General features: G+C 40.6%; 1 protein-coding gene across 1 annotated transcript; it reads left to right on the forward strand.

Annotated features, from left to right (window-relative positions):
- Positions 1–1,295: 1,295 nt before the first annotated feature.
- Positions 1,296–4,431, forward strand: LOC111318918 (piggyBac transposable element-derived protein 4). Its single transcript, XM_022921769.2, has 2 exons — positions 1,296–1,706; positions 2,130–4,431. Exons 1-2 carry the CDS (start codon positions 1,522–1,524, stop codon positions 3,922–3,924), a joined length of 1,980 nt encoding a protein of 659 aa, XP_022777504.2. The 5' UTR covers positions 1,296–1,521; the 3' UTR covers positions 3,925–4,431.
- The last annotated feature ends 7,888 nt before the right edge of the window (positions 4,432–12,319 follow it).

The following is a 12,319-nucleotide window of genomic DNA, read 5'->3' on the forward strand; positions in this document are numbered from 1 at the left end:
ATTTCCAATAATATAGGCAATGGAGTCGTCAGCAAACATTTCTAGCTTTGAGTCAAGGGTCAAAGGCAGGTCATTTGTAAAGATAGTAAAGAGTCTTGGGCCCAACAAGGAACCTTGGCGCACGCCAGAGGTTAGTCTCATTTCCTCAGAATTTGTGCCATTGACAGATACAAACTGGTGTCTACTGGTTAGGTAATTAACAATCCAATCAAATGAGTCGCCACAGAAACCCGAAGCTTGGAGTTTTTGAGGTAAAATTTGATGAGACACACAATCAAAGGCTTTTTGGAAGTCTATAAAGATAATGCCAATTGATTTCCTTTCATCTTAAGCAATTCTCCATTTCTCTGTCATGCTGAGAAGCAGCAGATCAGAAGATCTTCCCTTTCTGAAACCCCATTGGGAGTCAGTAATTAGGTTATAATGGTTCAGAAAATAGTGTAGTTGAAAGCATGCAATACTTTCTAGTAACTTACTTGGCATACTTAGAAGTGAAATAGGGCGGTAATTTCCACAATCTTGAGTACTTCCCTTTTTGTGAATACAGTGAACCTGTGCTGTTTTCCATTGTGATGGAAACGTGCAATAACCAAAGCTCTTTTTGGCAATACTACGTACGTTATCAATGTGCAGAGCAGTAGCCCATCAGCAGTCCTTTGCCTACAAAGCAGTCTCCTTGGGGAATGATCTCCCCCATTGTATCACCAATATGAACTCTTTAGTTAAATTTAAAAATTCTATCAAGAACATGCCACCTTTTCATCGGAGTAGAGAACAAAAAGGCACATTTTATATCATGTATATAATGTATGCTTTTTAATGTATTTTTATCGATGTTTTGTACGTAACATATTTGTATTATATCAATATTCATTTTCATCTGCTATAATTGGATTCCAATAAGCCAGTACTTTGAGAATTTAATAAAGCACATGTCCTTTGCATAAGATCAAAGGACATGTGTTGAAAAGACTGCAAAGTGTAACCTTAGAAACAATCGCAATGACTATTACCGGTAATTGCTCAGTGAGAACACAAGAGACCTATTTTCCAAGCGTATTTACATTGAATTAAGGACTTGTCTAAGGACTCATTTGGATTCGATTTATAATGCTAAATATGTCTTCTGATCCGATGAATTACTTAGTGAGACCATAGAAAATAAAAATCCTTGTGCATGAATGCTTTCCAAAGGATCTTAGTATTTTTTGGTGTTTTGTTCGACCAACAAGCTAACGTAAAGAGGTCTATCTAATAATTAATATCCTGTAATCTACCTTTTTCCACCCATCCTCTTTAACCCTTTGACGTCCGCCCCTTTAAAAATCGTTCCTCCAGGAACGATGACGTCGAATGTTGTCATGGATACCAAAAATGCATGTGGTCGATCAAAAACATTGTTACAATCACTATTGTGCTTTGGCCAATCATAAATCAGCATTAAATATACAGTGCACATGATTGGCTAGCTGTTAGAGGCCGATATAAAATTTTCGTAACGCAAGTGCTTCACATTTCAAAATGGCGTCAGCTAGCAAGAGAGCGTATGTTCGATTTACTGCGGAACAAGTTAGAGAAATAATTGAAAACGATCAAAGTGAGGGAGAAAGTGATATAGACAGCAATAATGGTGGGTTATCTAGTGGAGAGGAGTTTGAATTGGACCAGGAATTGCAAGAAAGAAGCGACGAAGACTCGGAATCAAGGTAAGCGTGATCGTAAACAATGCCATGTGAGATGACGCCATGGAATTATAATGGTGAAAATGATGCTTATATTACGATTTTTCAACATAAAAACTTTAAATTATTGTTAAAAAATATCACCAGTATGTTGAAGATCGAAATAAATAACAATTTACGGCAATTTTACTTGATTTTCTTTGTAATCATAATAGACCATGTGCCTTTCTCGCGGGAAAGAAACTTGACACCTTTCACACAAACAAACCTATGAGTTTTGGACCTTGTTTCTTACATATTTTGGACATATTTTGTGTTTTATTTTGTTTCTGTAGTTGATCATAGTTATGATAATATAGTGTGCTTCAAAATTTAGGAAATTTATAAGATTTCTAATATTTGTATTTATCAAATTGTAATATTTGTGTATTTTTTTCTGAAATTTAGCTCTCAATACGAATCATTGGACGTGGAACAAGACCTTGAAGTCCCAGAAGCTTCAGAAAATGATGAAAGCTCTGAGGGCGAAGAGCAGGAACTTGCTCAAAGACCAAGAGCAGGAAGAGGAAGGGCTAGAGGTAGAGGTAGAGGTAGAGGACGACCAAGAGGAAGGGGTCGTGGTCGAAACAGAGTAGCTCCCCAGGCTAACAACCAGGCACAACAAGCCGCAAACGACTATGATACTCCTGATACACCAAACCAATTGCCAACATTTTCACCAAATAGACAATCTGGTGTACATTTAGAAGGCCCTATTCGAAGAGGAAGCATGTCAAAGGCAATTGATTTTTTTAAATTATTCTTTACCATGGAACTGATGAGGGAGATTTGTGAACATACTAATGCGTATGCTTGGGCATCGATATCGAACAAACCATCTTATGGCGACAGGCATGGAGCATGGATTGAAACAACCACAGAAGAACTATACAAACTTATTGCTCTGATTATGTATTGTGGACTTGTAGATGTATCTTCCTTTCAACGCTACTGGAGCACTAAGACATTGTATCATGGGCTTTGGGCACGGAGTATTATGTCACGTCTTCGATTCAAGGCCCTTATGTCCATGATTCATGTAGTACACCCAGGAACAGAGGCTGAAAATGATAAGCTGAGAAAGGTTAGTAGCTTCCTGGACCATTTCAAAAGCAAATGTCAAGAACTTTATCAGCCTTTTCAAAGAGTTTCGATTGATGAGCGAATGGTCAAATCCAAGCATAGGTCAGGAATAAGACAATACATCAAAAACAAACCAACTAAGTGGGGCATCAAGCTTTGGGTTCTAGCAGACAGTGCCAATGGATATACGTGTGACTTTGATGTATATATTGGGAAAAAAGCTGGTCATGAGCCATCTGCAAATGGATTAGGGTATGATGTTGTTTTCAGGCTTATGCAGCCTCTCCTGAATCAAGGCTATCACCTTTACTTTGATAATTTTTACACATCAGTCAAACTCATAAAAGATCTGTTTGCTGTTGGTGTACCTGCTACTGGCACAGCTGCTGAAAATCGCAAAGGATTTCCTGATTGTATGAAAAAAGGCAAGGAATGGGCAAAAAGAGAGCAGCGTGGCAACATGAGGTGGCAAAGGGATGGAGTATGTTTAGCACAGCAATGGAAAGACAACAAGCCAGTTACAATTCTGTCATCCATTGCTGATGCAAATGAGTGGGTAATGGTTGAAAGGAAAGAGAAGGAAAACAACAGATGGCAAACAATAAGGGTAAAGCAGCCAAAAGTCATCGAAAACTACAATCAATATATGAATGGTGTTGATCGCTCTGACCAGCTACTGGCTAAAAACAATGCAATTCGAAAATGCATGAGGTGGTGGAAAATTCTTCTTTTCCACATGGTGGATATTGCAGTTGTCAACAGCTATATCTTATTTCAAATCCATCGTGCTGAATATCCAGAAAATGAGCTGCTCAAAAGACCACAGAGATATTCCCTTGCAGAATTTCGTGAGGAATTGGTACGGCAACTGGCAGGTCTGGAAGAATTTGGTAATCCCCCTGTGTCTGCACCACCAAAAAGGCAGCCTGGTGAATTTGAAACAATTCACCTACCAGAATTTACAAAGACCAAGAGAAATTGCAAGGTTTGCTACACTTTGCATAAGAAAGAACTCAAGGTGCTATCGAGGTGCTCAGCACCCCAATGCCAGGTTTACCTGCATTGCACTGCAGACAAGAACTGCTTTTCCACTTGGCATTCCAAAGAATATCATAAATAGCATGCATATGTATACATATGTCTTTTGAACTTTGAATTTAGATTGATTTCACATTTTACAGTATACATACGGTTTTCGTAATATGATACATAGCAATAATTCATGATAATAATTATATAACCTATTATGCCATTGAAAACTATTTTTCCTTTACAAATGAACCCTTTTGAGAGATTTCAGTCCATTTCCAGTTTTATAAATGATGTTATCATAGTACAAACCATGCTAGCTTTGTGTACAGTCTTTATGTCAATATTTAACTTTCAGCACCATTTAGAAAAATTTTGATATCTTTGTCAGGATTCAATATAATCTTATGATTCTTTGTATATAGCTTTATCAAATAATTCTCTATCTTTTTTTTCTTGGATGATATTTTGTAATTTTAAAATAAATACACCTTTTTTGGTGTCAAATGTATTTTTGTGTGTTGCATAATCAAAAAAATAATTATATTTGTCAACAAAAATAATTAAGATTCTATTAAATTAATTAATTTTTTTTTAATTGACAATCTTCATTTAATAAGCTTTAATATGATGTATAACTTGGTAAGATTGGTTAGCCCTGCACTCAGTTATGATTTTTTAAATTGAAGTATATGAAAAAGGTTATTTTTGGGGCAGACGCCAAAGAATTAAGAGAACTGCCTCTGCTATTGCTCTTTCATTGGGCACCATATTGCTGAGGGTTTCTGGCAAACGAAATGGAAAATGGGGGAATGGACACCTGTATTCAAAAAGAGAGACTAACAAGCCAAAGAAAGTTATCGCCCGATTACAGTACTCCCATTACTTGGCAAAGTGTTTGAGCGGCTACTGTGTAAACAAATTACTATGCACCTCGATCGTATCCTCTATTCACGAATGACGGACTATAGAAAACCACAAGGCTGAGAGTCCATGATAATCGGCCTAGTTGAAGACTGAAGAAGCCCTCGACAGTAAGGAGGTTTACTTATTAGCAAAAGAAAAGAATAAAACTTTTGACCCCCTTCACCACTCTTTAACCTTGGCCACACTCAATACCTATGGTTTCAGTGACAGTTCTCTGGATTTAATGCAATCCTTCCTTTACGGTGGACTGAACAGGGACAAAGTTAGCACAGCCAAAAGTGATTGGAAAGAAATGAAACCAAGGATCATCACTTGCTCCTTTGCTCTATCCTATCAAGTCAGTAATGCCAATTTAGACACGTCTACCGACGACCATCAGCTTTTCTACTGTAGAGTGTAATGCTAATACCATGAAGGCACGTCTTGAGTTGGAAGCCGCTAAAGCCTTGACCTGGTATAACGATAACTACCTCATGGTCAACCCCGGTTAATTACAGTTGCTGATGATCAACCCACAGGACGACGATGATCAAACTTCATTAACAATCAATGCACATGTAGTTGAAAGTACTGGGGACATTAGCCTTCTCAGAGTTAATATCGACGAAGACCTTGTATTTAGCAAACACATTACTGAATTGTGCAAAAAGACTAACAAGAGAATGGGCGTCCTCTCTAGATTAAGAAATCTGATCCCTACAGAAGTAAAATCGCTTTTCTATCAGTCTTCAATATCGGCATATTCACAATTTGCGCTACCCATAATGCTCTGCGCCTTGGGGGTCACCAAGGAAAACAAACGGCGTCTCGACCTGTTCCAAACAGTGCGTCTTTAAGGCTTCCAAAAACGTATAAAGAAGTCTCTAGCTTGACAAATCCCAAGCTAAAAGTTGTTTATAGAGCATTATCTATTGATTTTAAGAAGTCATTTGTTAAAAAAGCGTTAGTAAACATTGTATGCAATGTTTTGAATATTTCCACATCTGGCCCTCGTAACAACACAAAACAAAGCCCTTCGAGTTCTCCCGTCATCCTGCCATCGCTTGCTTACCTTCAAAAACTGAACGAATGGCAAAAGAACTTAAATAGAGTTCCTCTGGCGATATAAGAGGCGACAGTTAAGGAATTTCTTCTCGGTGCTGGCTATAAAGAACAAGCTGTGAGGAAATACAAAAAGCTTCGTGCCTGGGAGCATAAGCAAGACATACTTTCTGTAAGGTTAGTGTTTTCAAATTTATTCACCTATAAAGACTTAAAATAACCTTTGCTTGTGTTTATATTACTTAGAGTTCATCTACTACCGGAATACAATAACCTCTGGTTTGTCAGGGGAGGCTGCAATCCATCCTGTTTCCAGTGAACAAGCATGGCCGGAGTACACTTTTTGGCTCCATTAAGAATCCTAATTTTCGCCTTATTACTTCACCTAAGAGCTATAAACAACGATGGGATATTGCCAAGAAAAACTACCTCATGCACTCTGTTTCCTATTAAGCTTGAAAGAGTTCACTTCCTAGGTACTGCAGCCTTCTTATCAACACTGGTTTCTTGTAATCGAGCCGCCATCTTTGACCATAAACACAAGCTAATCCTGACTCTTCTGCTCCTGTGTGGCTATGTTAGTATCAACCCTGGTCCAAATTGGAAATACCCATGTGGAATCTGTGCAAAACCAGTTAAATCTAACCAAAGAGGGATTCATTGCGACTTATATGAGACATGGCTTCATAATCGCTGCGTTAAAATCAACAACACCGAATATGAAATGTTAGCCAACTCATCCTGCTCGTGGATTTATCTGCACTGCGACTCCTCGAACTTCACAAATCATAAATCACACCAGCCGACTGCTCCTCGAAACCACCATCAAAACCGATGGAAAGTCGATAAACTTCGAGTGTTATCTATTAATGCTTGCAGTCTTAGAAGTCTTTCCAAACGCCTAGAACTACAGCAAATTATTACGCAGTTTAAACCAGCTATTATTAACATCCACGAAACCCCCCTCGATGATGCTGTTTACTCTAGTGAAATCTTAGACCATGGTTATACAATCTATTACAATCGTAAAGACAGGGACTGTCATGGCAGTGGTGTATTGTCAGCTTTCTCTAACAACTTGATCGTCTCTCACGAGCATCATCTAACTGATAACTATGAGGGTGTCTGGACCAAAGTAACAACTGCAGGAAGTAAGCCACTTCATATTGGATCCATCTACCAACCACCTAATGTTGATGTTGAACCATTAGAGGCTTTGGACCATACCTCATGTCATCTTACTCAAAAATCTTTTGCAAATATCCTTCTTACTGGTGATTTCAGTCAACCAAGAATTTCATGGTCAGATGACAAGTACACCATTCAATCTACCCATGCATATGGCATTGAAGTAACAACAAAATGCTAGATATTGTTAACGACCACTCCTTGTCCCAACATGTACATGAACCAACAAGGAGTTACCACCCTGGATCTAATCTTTACCACCAAACCTAATGTTGCAACATGCCATTGCATATTGCAATTAGTCATATTTGTTTAGATCGTTATTCCCAGTACACACCACTCTTTTATTCATATGTAATTAGCTATAGATTGCGCTAAAAAAATATTATTAATAGCGAGTGTGAATGTTTTGTATTTAAGCATCAAGAAAGCGGTTAGGACGCAGAAAATAAAATTTAATTCTCATCTCTAGGAAAGGTTGTCTTGTGCGGATATATTTCTTTATGCCGGAGACAAAAAACAACATGAGGAAACATGGTGTCAGGAGTAAAAGTCTAGTCTACGTTCTGAAAGACGAACAAGTTCATCGATAATCGATGATCGCAGAGTTTGAGCAAATATTCTGTGTTCACAAGCCTCAAGTTCACCATGGAAGTTCTCGCGAAAGGACCAATCTTGGATTGGACAAACAACGGAAAACTTCACGAACGTTTCTTAGAATGGAAAAAGAAGGTATCGATTTTATGCAGAGGTCTTGTAAAGGCCAAGGCAGACCCAGAGTTTGTTTGTCTATGCATTTATCAGTGGTCAGGTGAACGCGGACAAAATATTTTGGACAAGGCAACAATTCCAGCCAATGATCGCAAGAAATGGGAGATACATCTCAGAAAGGTGGAGGAGCAATGCAAACCCAGAGGGAGCAAACTAGTCACGGCTACACAGTACAAAGTGCTCACTCAAGGAGATATGGAATTACCAGAGTACATTGAAAAGTGCAGGCAAGTCACTGATGCATGCGGATGGCCAGAAGACGCAAAGGACATGGCTCTCAGGAACACTATTCTCCTTGGCCTAAAGAATCCAAAAGTTTACCTAAAGTGTTTGGAAGAAGACCAGGACTCCCTTACCGCCGAATGAGTGATTGAAATTGTGACTCTCCTATACAACAGCGATTGTCAAAGATCAATCATGCAGACTCTCAGTACAGCAACCGCAGCAACAACTGCAATACAACAAGGATCGACACAGATTCACAAAGTGCAAGCAAAGTATCAAAAAGGTGGGAAATCAACGGAGTGGTCAAATAGAGACAAGATGTCTAAAGATAAAGAGCATGGTGAGACAAAAAGGCAAAGTTGTTTCTGTTGTGGAGCAAAGCCTGCTCATCCCAGATCGCAGTGTCCAGCCAAGGATGTTACTTGTCACAAGTGTGGAAAGAAAGGACACTACAAAAAGTGCTGCAAGAGCAAAACAGGTAAACAAAGTACAACTGGTGAACCTAGGCGGGTTCAAGTACATGGTTTACAAGCACCGCAGACAGGAGCCAGTGCCAATCAGATTTCAACTCGTGATCCTCCACAGGACTACCAAATGATGTTCAGTCCACACGTACTACAGGACAACCAACACAATGTTTCACCATATCCAGACTTTTCATGTGAAGAGTATTAATGATACTTTAAGCAAGCACATCAAGCCTCTTTGGTTAAGTACTGCAAGTGGAGGACCCATATATGAGGTTGAATGCGAGATCAACACAGGCACAGGATGCAACGTAATGCCATTGTATCTACACAAATCCTTATTCGGAGACAAGAGTCTTACCCCTACCTCTATACAAATATTCGGGTACAGAGAATCCCCTGTGGCGAACCTAGGGGTGTGCACCATAGCGATTCATACTGGTGATAGACAACGACCACAGATGGCGACTTGTCAAGTCACTGACACTCGAGGGTATCTCATTCTAGGCAGAGAAACAGCCCAGCAAGTCAGCTACATTGCCTTCCCAGAGGTAACCTTGCCCTCCTTAACCAGTACGCCACAAATCCATACAAGTGTCAACGCTCTGCGACCAGATTCCAGTAAGGTTAAGAAGCCTACATGTGAGGTGTTAGATGACGCAGTCATCTTAAATGGAAAGAGACACTGTTTGCCCTTAACAAAGGAGTACGTATTATCTGAGTTCAGAGATATATTCAAGGGTATAGGAAAACTACCAGGGGGCAAGTATCACATTCAACTCAAGCCAGATGCACAACCCGCGCAACATCCACCACAGGCAGTACCTGAGAAGAAGAAAGCAGCATACAAAGAAGAGCTTGAGAGATTGTGCAGTTCGGGAATCATTGAACCAGTTCAGGGACACACAGACTGGATCAACAACGTCGTTCCTGTCTCTAAGCCTGATGGATCAATTCGACTATGCCTAGATCCAAAGGACCTTAACCAGAGCATCAAAAGGAACCAGTACTACACGAAGACTATCGATGAAGTTAGTGCTGAACTCCATGGAGGAAAACACTTTACGCTAGTTGATGCCAAGTCGGGCTATTGGATGGTAGAATTAGACAATGAAAGTTCACTTCTAACTACCTTCAACACTCCATGGGGGAAATACAAGTGGCTCCGCCTTCCCTTTGGCCTTAAAGTCAGCGCAGACGTATTTCAGGAGAGGTTAAATGCAGTCCTGAAGGAAGTGAAAGGAATTACGGGATGCATTGACGATATTCTCATGAGAGGGGTTGATTCCAAGGATCATGATGTAAATCTCCTCCAGTTACTCGAAACAGCACGAATGAATGGAATTAAATTCAATCCAAAGAAGCTACAGTTCAAAACAACTAAGTGCGATTTCTTCGGGCAGATTATCACGCCAGAGGGTATGAAGAGCGAGGACAAAAAGGTTGAGGCCATCAAACAGATGAAAGTGCCAAAAGACAAGAAAGCCCTCCAGAGTTTTCAGGGAATGATCAGCTATTTGAAGCGCTACTCAGCCAAGTTGATGAGACTATTCGAACCGCTCAGACTGCTGCTTCGGGAAGAAATGGAATGGACCTGGGACTCTTCCCATCAAGATGCCTTCAATGCCATCAAGGAAGAGCTCTCCAGGACCCCAGTACTCGCGTACTTTGACCGGAAAGGAGAGCTTGTTATTCAGACTGACGCTTCAATGAAAGGGTTGGGTGCCATATTGCTGCAAGAAGGAAAACCAGTGATCTACGTATCCAGAACTCTCACTCCTGCTGAGGAACGCTATTCCAACATTGACAGGGAATTGCTAGGAGTGGTGTTCGCCATGGAGAGGCTTCACAGCTATGTGTATGGTGAGCCAGTCAGAGTTCAAAAAGATCACAAACCTTTAGAAACGATTTGAAAGAAGAGTATTACCACAGCCACCCCGAGACTTCAATGACTTCTTCTGAGGCTTGCTAGATACGAAATTGAAATCGAGTAAATCTGCGGGAAGGACAACTCAATTGCAGATGCCCTTAGCCGAGTCGACCCTCTCAGTCCAAAGCCTATGGACTCCAAGCAGATGGATGTGATTCCAGTGCACCACATCACTTCAAATGTTCCTACTACAGACAACCGACTTGACAGAACCAGAGTTGCCACTACTGCTGATTCGGCCTTGAACCAGTTTAGACATTACATCTTTCACAGCTGGCCGCTTCAGAGGCAGCGACTCCCAGAACAAAACTGCAACATTATTGGAATTACCGTGAAGAACTTGTAGTTGAAGATGGCCTGATATTCAAAGCACATCGACTTGTGATTCCAACTTCACTGAGAGCAGAATATCTAAAGGATCTTTATGCGGGCCACCTAGGAGAAGAGAAAACTCTGTTAAGGGCACGGGAGACAGTCTTTTGGCCCGGGATCTCGGATGATGTGAGAAACGCAGTTAAATTATGTGACGTATGCACGAAATACAAGCCTGCTCAACAGAAGGAACCACTAGTACCACATGATGTGCCCAGCTTGCCATGGTTTAAACTTGGAGTTGACATATTTGAGTATCGTTCCCACCACTACCTGCTGGTTGCCAACTACTTTAGCAAGTTCCCTGTTGTAAGGAAACTGACCAATCAGACAGCAGGACACGTGATAAGTCTTCTCAAGACAATATTTGCAGAATATGGGATATCAGCAACGGTGTACACAGACCAAGGAACCCAGTTTGTGTCCCAAGAATTCAAACAATTTGCTATTCAGTACAGATTCGAAGTGCAACACTCTAGCCCAAGGTATCCTCAATCGAACGGTTTCATTGAGGCTATGGTCAAAGTCGTAAAGGGAATAAAGGAGAAGGCCGAAGATTCGGGTTCTGATCCACATCTTGCAATGCTGATTTATCGTGCGACCCCAGTCAGACCAGGTCAGCTCAGCCCAGGAGAGATGCTTTCCCAGCGGAAATATAGAGCACTCCTTCCTATCCATCAATGGCTACATCCTAATCTAGAGATCAGCAGAGAGGCACAGATAGCACAGAAACAAGCCCAACGTGATGACTACGATCAGACAGCCAAAAAGCTTCAAGATCTACAACAATTTCAGAGTGTCCGGTTCCAGTTGGATCCCAAGAAACCAATCTGGCAGAAAGCCACAGTAGTACAGCAGCTAAGTGGAGATTTGCCCAGGCAATATGAGGTACAGACTGAATCTGGTGCCCAGTACTTCAGGAATCGTCGCCATATTCATCCAGCAATTGAAAGCACACCAGAGGAATTAAACCAGGCCCTAGTAATTCCCAGAACAGAACGAAAGTCACCAAGACCTGGACATGTCAAACATCCCAGCTCAGCAGCTGATGTCGCTGACCAGCCATCAACAAAGCCATTGCCTAAACAGTGTGTGTCAGAAAAGACCCCTGTCGGAATTGCGCTTTCTCGTTCATGAAGAACTATTAAACCACCTACGAGACTATTTGAACAAATCTAGGGACACTATAAGTTTAAGAGAAATGTATTTGTAGTGTGTCATACGGGTAATTGTAGCTGTCGTAGCTTTTCATCACAAATATCATTAGTTCTCTTTCTTTGTTCGTAAGCGTGTGACAAGTTTTCGGATCAGCACCTCAACTTTTACGCATACAAGGATGCGAATTATGTTTCAATTTCAGAGTACATGGGTACAAGAATCCCATACAAAAGTCTTCTGATGTCATCATCTCTAAAAGAAGGGGAGATGTTGCAATATGCCATTGCTATTGCAATTAGTCATATTTGTTTAGATCGTTATTCCCAGTACGCACCACTCTTTTATTCATATGTAATTAGCTATAGATTGCGCTAAAAAATTATTCATAGCGAGAGTGAATGTTTTGT

This window comes from Stylophora pistillata, chromosome 11 (assembly GCF_964205215.1).
Source record: "Stylophora pistillata chromosome 11, jaStyPist1.2, whole genome shotgun sequence".
NCBI lineage: Eukaryota > Metazoa > Cnidaria > Anthozoa > Scleractinia > Pocilloporidae > Stylophora > Stylophora pistillata.